This window comes from Eurosta solidaginis, chromosome 2 (genome assembly GCF_040869045.1).
Source record: "Eurosta solidaginis isolate ZX-2024a chromosome 2, ASM4086904v1, whole genome shotgun sequence".
Classification (NCBI taxonomy): Eukaryota; Metazoa; Arthropoda; class Insecta; order Diptera; family Tephritidae; genus Eurosta; species Eurosta solidaginis.
In genome coordinates, this window is record NC_090320.1 from 56,566,869 (window position 1) to 56,584,706 (window position 17,838).

At 35.9% G+C, this 17,838-nt stretch overlaps 1 protein-coding gene across 3 annotated transcripts in view; it reads left to right on the top strand.

Moving 5' to 3' along the window:
• Nucleotides 1-17,838, top strand: part of bwa (alkaline ceramidase) — a 45,312-nt gene that overhangs the window by 4,422 nt on the left and 23,052 nt on the right. For all 3 annotated transcript variants that reach the window (XR_010949474.1, XR_010949473.1, XM_067765401.1), the window contains exons 2-3: nt 13,055-13,311; nt 13,461-13,598. Coding sequence is in view for 1 of the 3 variants with exons in the window: in XM_067765401.1 (XP_067621502.1) it covers nt 13,055-13,311; nt 13,461-13,598 (395 nt within the window). In the remaining 2 variants the exon portion in view is untranslated. The remainder of the gene's footprint in view (nt 1-13,054; nt 13,312-13,460; nt 13,599-17,838) is intronic.

The following is a 17,838-nucleotide window of genomic DNA, read 5'->3' on the forward strand; positions in this document are numbered from 1 at the left end:
TGTTGTAGCTGTTGTAGCGATAAGGACACCTCCCGAAGGCCTTGGGGAGTGCTATCGAGTTGATGGTCCTTTGCCGGATGCAGATCCGGTACGTTCCGGTATCAAGCCCGACCATCTCGGGAACGATTTGTTATGACCATATGCAACCATCTAGGCCATACCGCCCTCCCACCCCCTATATTCATGAGGAGTTCGGCCAGAGCCTCGGCTGTTAATGAAACAGGATTGGCCGCGGATATGTGAGGTTGACAATTGGGTTTGGAGAAGCTATGTACTGCGCTGGCAACCTGAAAGGGCTGCGCTACACAAACCCCTTGAATCCGGTATTTTAGTCGCCTCTTACGACAGGCATACCTACCGCGGGTATATTCTAACCCCCTAACCCGTTGTGGGTGCCTCCCTCTTCTTCGAGACCGTCCATAATTCCGTGCCCTACATCAGGACATGTATGATGAGTAGAGCGTGATTTTTCTTCATCGAGAGATGAATTGCCTACTCAGTCTAAAGAAGAACTTGTTGACAAAAGTTATTATCCGTTTGATTTCTAAGATTACATTGCTTTTGCTAATGCTGGTTCCCAAATAGACGAAATCCTTTACGGTCTTGAGTTCATATTCGTCAACAGTAACGTGACTGTCAAGGCTCGAATGCGCCGATTCTTTCTTGGCCGACAGCAAGTACTTTGTCTTTTCATCATTTACCGCAAGACCCACTTTTTTTGCTTCTTCATCTAATCCAGAAAAGGCAGAACTCGCAGTGCGTTTGTTTAGGCCAATAACATCAATATCATCAGCAACACCAGCAATTTTACACTCTTATAACAGATTGTACCACCACAGCTTAGTTCTGCTGCTAAAATTATCTTCTGCAGCACGAAAGGGTGTCGTCTAGTCTGAAGCCTCGTTTGGTTTCGAATGGCTCGGAGAGGTCCTTCCCAATCCTTATGGAGCTGGTGGTGTTGCTCAACGTAATTTGGCAGAGCCTTATTACCTTTGCAGGGAATTTAAATTCAGACATAGCAGCATGCAACCAGCTTATTTTCGTACTGTCAAAAGCTGCTTTGAAGTCGACGAAAAGATGGTGAGGGCCGATTCTCTTATCGTGAGTCTTCTACAGGATCTGGCGTATAGTGAAGATCTTATTATGTAACTCGATTCGATAAAATGATTTGATAGCTTTCGAATCCCATATCCTTTCGAATCAAATTACAGAATAAGGCCCCTGGGTGATAGTAGATTTACTAAGTCTAAAGCCGCACTGATAAGTTCCAATCAGTTTGTTTACTAAGTGCTTCAATCTTTCGCACAGTATGCCAGATAGAACCTTATACGCGATATTAGCAGGTTGATTTCGCGGTAATTGGCGCGGTTTGGGGGTCGCCCTTCTTGTGGATTGCCCAGAGTACACTTAAGTTCTAATCTGGAGGCATGCGCTCAACCGACCATATTTTGCCTCCGTGTTTGAACAGCTCGGCGGGTATTCCATCATTACCTGATCCTACTATAGTTTCAGGTAATATGACCGTTGTGGGCCCATATTGTTTCGCTTTAAAATTCAAAGATGAATCAAAAGGCATTTGCATGCAATAAGCATTTTTATGGATATGGGTTTTTATTTTTGGAATACCGCTAAATGGAAAATTATACTTTCGAACCAAATTTAATACATCGCAAGTAATTTCTTCATATATGGCTATGTATACTAGGGTGGCCTTTCGTTGTATGGATAAAAAAAGTGTTTGGATTTTCGATATCACCTCGTAGAAAATGCGAATAGTGCAAAAACGAATATATACAAAGCCTTTTGGCAATCTATAGAGTTTTAGAGGTTGTGCAAGGAACTTCAAGTCATGAAAAGGACGAATGCAAAACATTTCAAGTGTTCACATTCCTTTATCATAGAAACTTCTACCCCTTTTCAAAACAATGTCGGTAATTCCTTGCTTTTTTAAATTGACTACAATCTTAGAAATCGCACCATAAATAACAGAGCTACGGACAAAAATATAATATAAATTAACACCGGACACAAAAAAAGTTTTCAAAATTAAACATATTGCAACGAATTTAGGGAAATTCCACTTATTTGAAACCTTCTGCTAATGTTCGAATCGCTAAACTGTTGAATAAATCACTCCAATGTTCAGTATTGCAAACTAGTATTTATTTAGATTACTTTCGGAGTACTTCACAATTATACTTCACTTCACAACTAATAGCGTGTTTAACTCAAACTGATTACTGATTACTCAGCTTGCGCTGCTTTTATGCCCTCCGTTGCTTCATTCGCATATTTGTACTAAAGTCTAGACGCTTCGCCTTCTAGAAATGCTTTATCTTCTGTTTGGTAATTGAACTACATATATGCGTGTGTATGTGTGGGTAAGAACTTCGGCTGATGATTGCATGTGTTTGTGAGTATCTCTTCGTTGTCTTGTATGTATTTATGTATGTAAATGATGATTGATTTGTTCATGTACACATGAGTGGCAGCTTGCCTTAGTGATGTTGTGCTTTTATTTACTAGCCTAGTGATGTCAACATTCGCCACAATATGTAAGTCGATAGCGTTTTTAAACTTGCACGTCGTTGAAGTCAAAAAGTCAAATTAAATGAGCTACCAAACTGCGTACTCGAAAGATTTCTACAAATTCATTAAAAAGTTGAAAATTTTGCGCGTAACTCAAATCTTTGCACCTCTTCTATTTTATAACCTTTCCAATTTTTGTTATTTCAAATACTTTTGAAGGCAAAATCTGTCAGGAGTTTTGCTTACAAGTGAGAGTCAATCCCGCCCGCAATAGGGTGCACCAACATTTTCAAAATACGCCCTCTTTACGTTTTCAAGCTCCTTGCGCAACCTCTAACTCTTTTTAGATTGGCATACAAATTTGCACATAAAAATTTTAAGACTATGTCAATATTCCGGGGGGGGGGGGGGGGGTAGTGAGATAGAAGATCGGAACACTTTGGAATATAAGGCCCACCCTAATGTACAGGGAGCCTCGCGCAACCATGGCCAGCTAAAGGGCACAATCAGACCATAACAAAAGGTCTTCCACTAGTCTAAGTAAAATTTAAGTGTAACTATTACATACACACATACATCCATAATTACTATATATTATAATTCACCATTTGTATTTAAATTGTTGCGCAATACCTTTTCGTATAATCAGAGAACTTTGAGCTATGAATTCATTATCATTGGTTTTATATTTAACTATTTAGTTTATACTTTAAGTTTTATGTTGTTGTTGTTGTAGCAGTGCATCGCCCCATCCAATAGGTGCAACCGATCACAAATTGTCATCAATATCCTCTAACGGGAGTCCAAGGAAACTTGCTGTTTCAACAGGAATGGACCATAGGGAGAGGGGTGTTAGGGGCGTTGGTTCTACATTACAATTGATGAGGTGGCAGGTGTCCTGTGGGGACACATTGCAAGCAGGACATACATTTTGTATGTCGGGGTTGATTCTGGATAGGTAAGAGTTGAACCTGTTACAGTATCCAAATCGAAGTTGAGCTAGAGTGACGCGCGTTTCCCTATGGAGAGTGTGTTCATATTCTGGGAGTTGTGGTTATTTTTCTTTAAGAACTGGATTTGCCGGGCAATTCCTGACCTAGAGGTACGACGCATGTTTGTGGATATCACTGAGGACCTGCCTGTGCTTTTTTGCTTCATACGTCTGTGTTCTCAGGTGCCGTATTTTCTCATAATGCTTACGGAGATGACCCCTTAGTCCTGCCATCTTATGCCTCTGATTTGTGCTTAAAGTTGAATTTTTTCTTTTATGCATTTACATATATTGATTTTATACTGCTTCTGGTTTTTTGGTAGAATTATCGTAATTTTGTTTTGAATTATTTAAATGTAGAATATCTTTAAGAAAACAAAATTTACACTTGGAGCGATTTACACCGGAGGAGATTAAAGCCGAGCTTCTCTTCCCCTTTTTTCTCGGACGTTGTGGCAGCGCACTGCCCTCAAGTGGCCCGATGAAACCAGGCTAATCCTGTTATTTTTTGTTTTTGTTTTTGTTTTTTTAATTCATACATAGTTTTTTTTTTTATCCTAATTCTTATTTATGTTTTATTTATAATTTATACTTTTTGTTACCGACTCTTTGAGAGGCAGTGGCTTCTTAAGCGCCGAGATCTAAAACCGCTCTGCTACAGAGAAACTCATCAGCTGAGAAATATAGATTCACAAAATACAATAGATTAAAAGTATAAATATAATTGGAAAGAATTTGCTTTAACCTTCATCAATGCTTTCTCCGGGATTTCTTTCCCTTGTCAATGGCAATAAATTGACAGATTTTATTTCTAAAAATTTAACGTCTTCTCAATTTGAAATCCAGCGAATACATGATCAGTCTTGAAATCGAAAGGAAAAGAAAATGGGATGTGTTTTGGCATGTTCGAAAGAAATGCCAATGGTGTATATCGCAGGAAATTTGTTAATGAGCTATACCAACTTTACCGAAAAATGATCATGGTTCATCGACTAAAGGTTTCGCTAGTTAGTTCTTGTTATTTGAACACAAAGCTGAAAGATTCGATCTCCCTTGGTACTCCCAATTGATGTCAATTATTGCTAACATTCCTTATTCCGTTATGACTGGCGGTGATACGAGGTGATCAAAATGGCCTAGGCGATTAACACCCTTATTCTAAGTTGGTAACAAAATTTTTTGAACGATTCCAGGTTTTTAACCGGTTACGAAAATCAAAAACAACTTTTTTTTTCGCTTCCCACGGCAGCCGATTCTATGTACCGCAGCCACTCGGTATTTTTTCCCGACCAAGGGCTGTCATTTCAGTGTAACGCCATTTAATTTGTTAACAAACAACTGTTCGTATTCTTATTTCGGATAATAGCGTTACCAATACAATACGTGGTAACGTCTTGTTACCACGCTAAATTGCACGTGTTTGCTAAATAATTGAGATTTTCTAAACAATATTACAGTAGTAACTCGATTCGTGCACATACTCGCTACTTGCACACCTCGATTCTTGCACCATAGATAACACAGGCCGACAGAATCTCAGACCCAGAAATCGGACTATATATTTTCGAAGTATTTTGATTCGATGAATCGAGATATCCTAACGTGCAAAAAACACAGTTTTTGCCCAGATTTGAGGTTATGTAGCCTTGCAGATGTTTTCCTTCACCAAAATTAAAGGATGACATCTTGAAATATAAGTATTCTTCTTTCAAAAGGCTTTGAGTTTGCTCAAATATTATTTTTTTTTTCGCTGAGTAATCGCATTTTGAAATTTTCATGTTTCTAAATTTTCCTAAACCTGAAAATCGATTGAGATAACTGTAGTTATTGAAACCACGTTTTAAATTTTAAACTATGTTTTATTAATACGCCTAAATTATGCGTCTATTTTTTTATTTTTCACAATAATCAAAATTTTTTGAAAATTCAAAAATCAATATTGAAACTTAAAATATTGGTAATACATTTTAAAATTACAAAATTCAAAGTAACTAAAATACAAAGTTAAATAAAAATAATAACAACCCTACATTACTCCCCCTTCAAGAAAATTTATCATTAAACAAATTGAATGTAACTCTCTTTTTATGTAAATTCTTGGTGTTGTTTGTGTCCGTTGTTTCAATTATTGCAGGTTTTAAACTATCAATAGGAATAGTTTTAATATTATTATCTATTTCAAGTTTAAAACATTTTTGGTCTTTTTCCACAATTTTGTAAGGTCCTTCATATGGTTGTTGTAATGAATGTTTATTAATGACTCGAACAAATGCAAATTTACAAGTTTGAAGATCTTTTGGAACATAAATTCCAGTATCAGCATCTTTATGATGACTTAAATTTGATCTAACATTTCGAAAATGTTCACGTAAATTACTTAAAACTTCAGTTGATGAGAAATTTTTAGCTGATGGCACAACAAGTTCCCCTGGCAAACATAAATTCTGACCGAAAACCATTTCCGCTGGTGTAGCCGAAATATCTTCTTTGTAAATAGATCGCAAACCAAGTAATATGACAGGCAACTCGTCATACCAATTATTTGTGTCCTCTCTAGCTATTATAGTAGTCTTTAATTGTCTATAAAACCTTTCAACCATACCATTTCCTTGAGGGTGATATGCGGATGTTGTAATTTGGTAACTACCAAGTAATTTAGTTAACTCTGAAAACAATTTCGATGTAAATTGGCTACCTTGATCAGTTGTTATCTTTAATGGAACTCCAAACCGAGAAATATATTATCTAAAAAACTTATTTGCAATTGTAGTTGCTGAAATATCTTTTAATGCATATGCCTTAGGCCAACGAGTAAATCTTTCAATAATCGTTAAAATATAGCGATGTCCTTTTGAAATAGGTAATGGTCCAACTATATCTAAATGGATGTGTTCAAATCAATTCTTGGGAATTTGAATTTTGACAACAGGGGATTTTGTATGACGATAAACTTTAGACTTTTGACAACTAAGACACTCTTTTGACCAAATATTAATATCCTTATTAATATTAGGCCAATAATATTTTTTAACTATGAGCCGTCGTGTAGCTCTTGTACCCGGATGTGCTATTCCATGTAAAATATCAAATACTGTCTTTCGCAAATTACTCGGTACAAATGGCCTAGGAGTTTCTCCTGAAATTTCACACCAAATATTAAAATTTAAAATGGGAATATTAATTTACTTTAAATTTAGATATTGAGAATCAGATACAAGTTGATTTAAGTCATCATCTTTTTGTTGTTCAGATTGTAAAATTTTAAAATTCAGTTCTGATTATATATTGCATTAACCTCAAAAGCTCTAGATAGCGTATCTGCTACAACATTGGATTCTCCTTTAATGTATTGTATGTCATCAGTAAATTGTGCTATAAATTCCAAGTGTCTCGTTTGTCTAGGACTTCGTTCTGTTTTTGAATTTAAAGCAGTAGTCAAAGGTTTATGGTCCGTATAAACTGTAAATTGTCGTCCTTCCAAAAGATATCTAAAATGTTTTATATTTAAATAAATCGCCAATAATTCCCTATCAAAAGCACTATACTTAATTTCAGTTGGAGAAAGTTTTTTAGAAAAGAATGCAATGGGCTCAATTTTATTATTGTAATTTTGTTGTATAACGCCCCCAATCGCTGTGTTAGATGCATCTACTGTTAAAGATAATTTAGCATCTTTGTTAAAATGATTTAACAATATCGTAGATGCAAATTTATCTTTAATGCATTCAAAAACTTCATTCGAATTCTCGTCCCATACCAAAGTTTTGTCACGTTTCTTACTTACTTTGTTAATTATATCATAAATTTTGTTTGTAAATTCTGCTAGTTTTGGAATGTATCTATGATAATAATTTACCATACCAATAAATTTCTGTGCCTGCTTAACTGATTTTGGACGGTCGAAATTGCGAATAGCTGATACCTTTTCATCAGAAGGTCGAATACCTGTTCCAGAAATGTTATGTCCTAAAAAATCTATATTTGTTACACCAAAAGTACATTTACTTGGTTTAATGTTTAAACCGTACTCTGTAAGGCGTTGAAACAGGATACGTAAATCTTTTAAATGTTGTTCTTCGCCTTTACTTGCAATAAGTAAGTCGTCGATGTAAGCATATACAAAATCTAAGTCACCTACTACCTCATTTATGAATCTTTGAAAGGTTTGTGCAGAATAATGGAAGACTACCTTCTGTTACAAGTCGATGTACTGTTGTATGTTTAACAGGTTTAGTATAATCTGGCTCTGAAATAAGTGACGGAAACTCTTTTAATAATTTTGTGAATTTATTTTCAACCACAAATAATTTGGGTAATGAAATATCACAAAAGTAAGATACTGTATTAACTGAGAGATTGGTTAATGGATCTACTAAACGTTTATGTTTAATATCTATAAGAAGACCATATTTACAAAGAAAATCAGCGCCAATTATTGGCTTGGCTATATCCGCAATCAAAAATGTAAAGGGAAATTCACGTCTTAAACCCAAATTTACGTTTAAAAGCCTTTTCCCGTAAGTGGCAATTGTTGAGCCATTAGCTGCAGTGAGAATTATGTCGGAACGTTTCGTATGAGGAAATTTAGACGCGGGTAATACCGAAATTTCCGCTCCACTATCAATTAAAAAATTTTGTTTGTTTTCTCTATCAAAAATAAATAAGCGACGCGTCGAAAGTTCTAAATTTCCGTTGTTCGTCGCTGCAAGAACGGAAGAATTTAGTTTGTTGTATCTTTGTTTTTTGTTATAAGAACAAGGTTGTTCACAACTTCTAGCATTATTTCCAAATTTGTAGTGAACTCTACACAACCAATTTGGATTATTACGCGAGTTAGAACGACGCCTAAAAGAATTTCCAAAGTTGTTCCTAGAATTGGAACGCGACCTAGATTGATTCCGATACATTTCTGTTTTAATTTTACCTAACTCCAAAGAAAGTTTCTGAAAATTTTCACACATCAAAAAGGTGGTTTTAACCAAGTTTGCAACAACAGAATTTTGTGCTTTTGTATCCGAAAAATTATTAACCGAAAATACTGCATTTTTGCTTATCACTTCCCAAATATTATCTGCTAATTTTGTTAATTCGGTAATATTATTAGAACTCGAACTAGCTAAAATCATACTCAAATTTTTAGGAAGTTTACGCATCCAAATTTTCTTTAAAATATTTTCACTAAAATTTGATTCGGCTAATATAATTAATGAACGATAAAATTCTGATGGTTTACGATCACCCATCTCAGAATCGTTTAAAATTTTATCAAGTTTCGAATTTTCGCTAAGTGAGTGTCTTTCTATCAACACTTTTTTAAGTTCAGTAAATTTGTTATTAATATGGGGATTTTGGATAAAATCGAAAATAGTTATTATCACCTCCTACGGAAGTGCTGTAATGATGTGTTCGTATTTAGTGTTTTCTTGTGTAATGTTTTTAGTACTAAATTGTGTTTCGGCATGAATAAACCATGCTTCCGGACAATTAGTCCAAAATTGTGGAAGTTTTACGGAAACTGACAAAATTTCATTTTGAGTAACATTTGCATACGGATTTGTAATTTGTTGTGGGGAAGTGTCATTTGATAAATCTATCAAAGAGTCATTTAAATTATTAGTAAGTGTAGATGTTTGTGTATTATGTTGTGGTGAACGAAACATTTTGAATTAAATAAAAAGAGAGTTCACTAACTAAAGAGTAAAATAAATTAGTAATTCTATAAAAAAAGGAGTTTACAATAATAATAAGAATAGTATATTTACATTTTAATATGCATACATAAAAGATGATATTATTATTCAAATACTTGCGAATATTTATTTATTTATGCAATGGCTTTTGATGTTGTTGTGTTTGTAGTTGATACTGTTGCTGCTGTTTCCAGCTCTTTTTGGTTGATATTTGTTTAATGATTGCTGTTTTTATTGCAGTTTTTGTATACGCTCTGATAAGTGTTTTTGTTTATTTGTTCCAATTTCCTCACGCTGCGGCTGCGTTTCTACACACTAACAGACTTCAAAATAATACGTCGTAGTTGCAGCACAAATAGCACCGATAATAGGCAGCGTTGGGTAGCACACCTCGTATTTGATTTGATGTTTGATTGTCTATTATTGTCTAGTCTATTGACTATTTAGTCTATATATGGACCGATATTGTGGTGAGATCTCTGTTTGTTTTACCAGTTTTTTATGTGTATGCTTGTAATATATTAAATTTTTGTAGATGGTTTTTTTTTTTTTTTTTTGAGTGGTTTATTAGTAACCATTTAATCACGATTCCTTTGGTCAGCTGATGAAGATGTCAACCAAGTACTTCTCTCACTACTTATATACTATATAATATGTAGCTTCACACAATACTAAACAAATATTTCCAACTGATAAATACAGGAAAACCCAGCAGAGGCCATTCTATTTATAGATCAATAACCAATAGTTCCAGCAACTTGATTTGCATTACAATCTGATTGATTTGATTATGTCAGATTTTATTTATCGTTGTTGTTATTGGATTCACTTGCATATTTATTTACTTCTTCACTTTCTACTTCTGTTCAATTGCAATTAGGTTAGAATTTATCACAAATCGTCAAATCGTTCAATATTTAATTTTTTGTTTTAAATTAGCCAAATTTTCGACGTTTGATTTGGATTTCATCAAGTTGTTTCTGTGTTGTAAGCTTTTTATGTGGCCTTTGGTTGGTTTTACATTAAAACACTTTTCGTTTTATTGAGTTCTTCCAACAGCATACTGCACTGATTCAAGTTTTTCTTTTGTGAATTTTCTACTTTCACTTGTCTCCGTCTAACTTCCAAAGTCGCGTTGGTTTTTGCTATTTTGTAAACAACTTTTGTTGCGAACTTTTTTTTTTAATTTGCACACAACACAATTTTTAAAATAGGCAGAGATCGCCAATGTAGTTATTGAAACCACGTTTTAAATTTTAAACTATGTTTTATTAATACGCCTAAATGTATGCGTCTATTTTTTTATTTTTTACAATAATCAAAATTTTTTGAAAATTCAAAAATCAATATTGAAACTTAAAATATTGATAATACATTTGAAAATTACAAAATTCAAAGTTACTAAAATACAAAGTTAAATAAAAATAATAACAACCCTACAATAACATAGACATGATATAGTCGATTACTAATTTTCTTGAATTGAGTCTTATTTTTCTTAAAATTTTGTCTCACACCATAAGTGTGCTAACTCACCACACCCCTACACTATCTAACCCTCGGGTACCGAGTCACACATAGCCCTGACCCTAGAAACCACCCCTATCATACCGCAAGCAGACTAACCCATTTAACCTCGTATATTTTTCTTAAAATAAGTCTTATTTATCTAGATATCTCACACCACAAGTGGGCTAACCAACTTAACTCCTAATCCACCACGTACATATCTCCTGAAGAAACATGAAAATTTCAAAATGCGATATCTCAGCGAAAAAAAATATATTTGAGCAAACTCAACGCCATTTGAAAGAAGAAGTAGATTAGATTTCCTATGAGCGAGTATACATATTGTAACGAATTTAGGGAAATTGCGCTTATTTTACACCTTCTACTAACGTTCGTATCGCCAAACTGTTGAATAAATAACTCCAATATTCAATAATGCAAAATGGTCTTTATTAGACTACTTTGAAAATACTTTACAATAACACTTATACTTCGCAACTGATAGCGTGCTTAAATCAAACTAACTGCTGCTTACTCATATTTCGCTCCTTTTATACTCTCTGCTGTCTCGTTCACATACTTCTAGGCGTTTCTTCTTCTAGAATTTACTACTTAGTTACAAGCTATAAGCTTACCAGCTATAAACTACAGATGCACGTTTATAGCTTCTCGCATAGCAATATGCGCGTGTATATGTGAGTAATACTTCCACCGATGATTGCATACTTTTGTGAGTATCTCAGATATATGCATGTGTTTGTGCGTATCTCTCCGCTGCTTCTCCGCTGCTTGTATGTGCATATGTGTAGACATAATGATTGATTTGTTTATGTACATACCAGTGACTGCTTAGTATCGGCTTAGAGATGATAGTATCCCTTAGTGTTGCTAATATTCGTCACAATATGTATATTTGTAGGTGAGCAACAATACTGAAAATGTATTGTTTCACTGCCCAGTTATTCTAGCGGCGGCAAGATACCCAATGCCACAAGAACTTTCTCATGGTTCTATTACCATTCCCATTATAAAGCCTCTTCGGTAAATGTTTCTGAAGCTATTTAGTTTATAATGTGAAGGATGTTGAAAAAAGTATACCCCAAACATCTGCAGTGTGCCGCAGGACGCTCTTGTTATACCGGCAAGGGTGAGGTATTTCTCAAATCTTTTGTTTGCAACGTATGGCAGGACGTCACTTCCAATGACATGCCAATGTTATTAGGGCAAATATGTATATCGGGTGTTGACCCTGCTACAACGGTTATAAGAATGCTCATGGCTATTGCCAGATCTGCAGAACTATAAACTGATGTAGATTAGATCGAAAACCACTATATAATCAAGCAATTATATTAGATATTCATCATAGGGATAACCGTTATCGAAGATTTTATGCGCGTTTATAACCACAATACAGATAAAACTGTCGATTGCTAAAAATAAGCTAACTAATCGCTGATTATGTTATGCGAATACCGAGAATAACTCACTTCAAGTTAACTTCTGGAAAAATATTCTATAAACGCGTACAACTCCTGGCGTATGCTGACGACATTGACATCATTGGCCTAAAAATCCCCGCCGTAGAATCTGTTTACCTCAAACTGGAAAAATAAATGTCTACCAATGAACGTTCATCTTCATTCCTTGACTTCTTTGATCAACTCGTTTAATATTATCGATGAACAAACTGAGGTCAATGACTTTTTTAGATAGCTACATATCAACACAACAATCAGAAAACGTAAAATGCACCTAAGAAAATAACAAAAAACTTAAATGCAGAGATACATACATTAGACTGGGTCGATATTTTTATTTTATTTATTTATTTTTTTTCAAAAATCAAAGTCGTCAAAAAAATGAAATTCCGCAGGGTCGAAAATTATTTTTTTGGGTATGGGCAGTGGAACTTTTTTCCTGAGCCCAAATCCTATCGAAAAATCGATGGCGCGATATCGGTTCACTTTCGTCCATACAAATCGACCCAGGTTAACATTCATACATACTTTTAAATATTTAATTTTATTTTCAAGTAAATAAACCTTCAATAGGTAGTGATGTTATAAATGAGGAATTTTCAGACCGTTGTGGGTGTTACCAAAACAGAGATATTGGTGTAAAGAAGAGCTCTCTAGAGTTTTAGTTCAGAAAATTACAATTGAAGTTCAGAATTTCCAATTTAAATTCAGAAAGTGACAATTTAAGTTCAGAAATTTACATTTCAAGTTCAGAAAATTACAATTCAAGTTCAGAAAATTACGATTCAAGTTCGGAAAATTACAATTCAAGTTCAGAAAGTTTGTCATGTATTTTTTGTTTAATGTCATTACAGACAAGCAATTTTCTGTTTGTGCTACTACCTCCGGTACTCATATACTTATTCAAAGAATATGGACGTTTTGTAACGCCGGGCATACACGTACTTTGGGTATTACTTATTATAGTTGGTTTAAGTTCCATGTACTTCCATGCGACGCTCAGTTTAATTGGTCAATTACTTGATGAGCTGGCAATTTTATGGGTTTTTATGGCCGCATACTCATTGTTCTTCCCAAAAAAATACTATCCAAAACTCTTCCATGATAACCGGTAAGTGGATTTAAGACTAGAGTGCATTATTCATACTTTTTCATTAAATACAGTGGTGGGTACACTTTCATCAAATTCATAGCTTATAATCAATTTCTGTATGTGTGTACAATTTAATAATATATATATTTTTTTATATTTGTTGTTAGGAAACTATTCAGAGTATTTATGTTTCTTTCGGCAATTTTCGCTACAGTGATGTCAATTTGGAAGCCAATAGTAAATGCATTTGTTCTGATGTCATTGGGCGTACCAACAATGTTAATGATGTATCGAGAGTTGCAAAGGTAAATATTCCTTGCATATATGATTGTGTACCCAATTTTATTAAGATCCGTTAATTTTTCTTCGAGTTATGGTTCCCGAAACATAGAAAATTGTTTAGTCATAAAAGGGGCGGTGCCACTCCCATTTTTTAAAATTTGAAGTTTTTCCTATTTACTGTTATAAATCCACTTGGGAAATGAAATATCATTGATATAAAGCTCTTTTTTGCAAAGATATAGCTTATTTTTTTCGTCCACGAACCTTTTAAAAATCTTTTATATAAAAGTGGGCGTGGTCATTAACCGATTTCGTTAATTTTTCTTCAAAGCATTCCTTATAGTAAAGGCAACGATTTTTGATTTATGATTAATAATATTTGTAAAATTGATTTTATCACAAGTGGGCGGTGCCACGCCCATTTTAAACAATTTTTTAAAATTTTTATTAAGAGTTAATATCAGTCCACATGTCAACATTCTAGGTGTATTATAATCTAAATAATCAGTTTTTTCTGTTCTCCAAAATGTTATTTATATATACAAAGTGGGCGTGGTTATCATCCGATTTCGCTAATGGGGTCCATATAGGCTCGTGTGCCAAATTTGGTGAAGATATTTCAATATTTACTCAAGTTATCGTGTTAACGAAAAGACGGACGGACGGACGGACATGGCCCAATCAAATTTTTTTTCGAAACTGATGGTTTTGATATATGGAAGTCTACATCTATCTCGATTCCTTTATACCTGTACAACCAACCGTTATCGAATGAGAGTTAATATACTCTATATGCAAAGCACGCCGAGTATAACTAGAGCTCCCCCTCTGGTTGAAATTAATCACTACAGACGGCAAAATACCTTTGCTTTCCTTTCCTTTCTCTTCCGTTCTTTTCATATCCTTTTTTGTCCTTTACTTTTCTTTCTTTTCTTTTACTTTCGTTCGCTTTTCTTTTCTTTCCTTTCCATTCCTTTCGCTTTTCTTTCCTTCCTTTCCATTCCTCTCCTCTCCTCTCCTCTCCTCTCCTCTCCTCTCCTCTCCTCTCCTCTCCTCTCCTCTCCTCTCCTCTCCTCTCCTCTCCTCTCCTCTCCTCTCCTCTCCCCTCCTCTCCCCTCCTCTCCCCTCCTCTCCTCTCCTCTCCTCTCCTCTCCTCTCCTCTCCTCTCCTCTCCTCTCCTCTCCTCTCCTCTCCTCTCCTCTCCTCTCCTCTCCTCTCCTCTCCACTCCTATCCTATCCTCTCCTCTCCTCTCCTCTCCACTCCTATCCTATCCGCGTAGAGGTCCGCTAACCTTTCGAAAAACTTTTATCCCGAACACTCCCAGAGCCGCCTCATCATTTTTTTCCGTTGTCTACTTAGTCCAAAGTAGCATTTATTGGCAAGATGGATTTTTCGCTGGATTTCAAGGCTGCGTAGTTGTTTGTGGTAATGTTGGTTCCTAAATAAATGAAGTCTTTTACTATTTCAAAATTATGGCTGGATATATGAAACGTACCGGATCTGCATCCGGCAAAAAACCATCAACATCGTAGAACACTCCCCAAGGCCTTCGGGGAGTGTCCCTACAACATTGTTCCAGAGCGGTTAAGTTCTACAGCTTTTATTATTATCTCTACCATCAAATTAAAGAAATCGCATGATAATGGGCCACCCTGCCTGAAACCTTGTTTAGTTTCGAACGGCACGGAGATGTACTTCCCAATTCAGACTGAACTGATGGTGTTGCTCAACCTCATTTTTCCGTATATGTTTTTTCGGGGAATCCAAAAGATAAAGCGGCATATAGGCAGCTACTTTTCGTGCTGTCGAAGACGGCTTTTAAAATCGACAAAGAGGTTATGTGTGTCTATTCTTTTTTCCAAGATTTAGCTCATATTAAATTCTGGTCTATAATAGACCTACCAGGTCTGTGCCGCACTAATAAGATCCAATCAAGCGATTCATGGTGGGTTAATTCAGCGATAGTTGCCGCAGTTCGCAGGATGCCCATCATATCGACTACACACTCTGGTTCATCATCTTCCCTGGTTGTTTCATTGATCTCTCCGTTTAGGAGTACAGAGAAGTTTTGCCTGCCTAATCTAAGCACGACCCGAACATCGGTTACCAGGTCGCCGTTTTCGTTTTTACAGGAGTTTGCCCCGAGCTTAAAACTTCTGTCTGTCACCGAATTTTTTGGTAAAATTTGCAGGCGTTATTTCTGGTGGCTAGCAGTCTTTCAAAGTCGAACTTTGTTTGTATTTTTTACATCTTGCTTTTAGTCGTGCAGAGGCGGGCGAGTATTTGCATGCAACTAGATAGTGATCTGAGTCGATATAAGGCTCTCCTATCGTACGAACATCAAAATACTGGAGGCACGCTGTATGTCTATCGCAACATGGTCGATCTGGTTACATGTATTTCGATCGAGGGACAGCCATGTAGGCCCTGATGGTGTGTATACGACTGTTTGTTACTGTTACCGGAAGCTGAAAATTTGGGCACTAGCACACCATTTGGCATGCGTCTGGGTATATATGTGCATAAGTCTTGTATTTCTTTATGGTCTTTATTATACTACTGTGAGAGTACTTCACAATAACACTTATACTTCACAACTAACTAATTGCGTGTTTAAATCAAACTGATTTCTGATTACTCAGCTTGTGCTGCTTTTATACTCTGTGTTGCCTTGTCCGCATATGTCTACACGTTTCTACTTCTAGAATCTTCTACTTGGTTGCCAGCTATATGCGTGTGTATTTGTAGTTTATAGCCTCTGGCATAGCAACATGCGTGTGTATATGTGAGCACTACTTCGGCTGATAATTACATGTGTTTGCGAGTATCTCTTCGTTGCCTTGTAGGTACATATGTGTGTAAATGATGATTGATTTGTGGCAGCTTGCTTTATTGTAGGTTCCTTTATTTAATAACCGCTTAGTGATGTATCACTTAGTGATACTAATATTCGCACAATATCAATGGGAAAGATTTTAAGGTTGCATTATGCTCATGGGTGTAGTCAGTGGGGCCGGTTACACTTACAACAGGTTCCCGAATTAAGCGTCGGGAAAAGTAACATACAAATACTTTGGACAAATTTTCTAAAAATAGAGTTGTCCCGCGACACTGCCCCGACAAACGTAGTGTTCTTGCTATAAAAATAGAAAGAGAAGCTCTCCATTTATCATATTAAATTAAATGCATTTTAATCGAAGGGAAGAAGAAAGAGACTGAGAAAGTGTTAGACGAAGATAGAGAGATAGGGATAGATGGAGCGGAAGAGAAGTAAGGGAAAATACGGATATGGAGAAAGAGACGCAATGAAAGAAAAAGCAGAGGGAGGAGTAAGAAAAATGATAAGGAAAAGGGGGAAAAAGAGTAAGTGGTAAACACTTCCTAAAACTTATGCAGATAGACTAAAGTTATGGCAGAACGTATCCCGGGTCTGCTAGTAGAACCTCTAAAGTTGTAATATAAAATCGATGACAAATGTGTAACCTTTTTATGACAAGCCGATAAAAAACCAATAAAAAACGATAACACGGTAAAAATAATACGATTACAAACATATAAGATGACGATAGCTCTGTGGTGGGGTTCACGACTCTTGTTAGACTCAAAAGCTCTTAACACTTCTAGTCTCAAAAGGTGGACTGCAAATTAACTGCCTGGTCGGCAGGCATCAATGGTGCAGAAATGTAACATCTAAACCCAGAAGAATGAAACAGGGGTGCCACAGGGTATTGTTCTATCCCCGCTGTTGTTGAACTCCTATATATCGAAGCTTCGTTCTCCACCTCAAGGAGATCGCATTGTATCATACGCCGATGACTGCCCGATAATATCAAAAGGCTTCGGCCCACCAATTGATGAGCTATGCAATAAAATAAACGACTATATACCTGGTCTCTCCAGTTTCCGCGTGAAAGAAGACATTGTCACCAGAAAAATACACGGTGACCTTATTTGCAACGTAGAAAGAACACATGTCGCGCTATTGGACATCCACGTTCGATCAGGATCTACATTTTGGCGATCATGCGGACGCAATTGTACCTAAAACCCAGAGCCGTAATAAAATCCGGAAATTTCTTGCCGACAGCACCTATGGTAAAGATAAAGAAACGCTCATTGCCACTTACAAAGCAACTGGCCGGCCGCTTGCGTGCTAATCGTTCCCAATATGGTCACCGAACCTAAGGGATACACACTGGAGGAAACTACAGGCCTGTCAAAACACCGCTCTCAGAAATGATACGGGTTGTCTTCTTATTTAC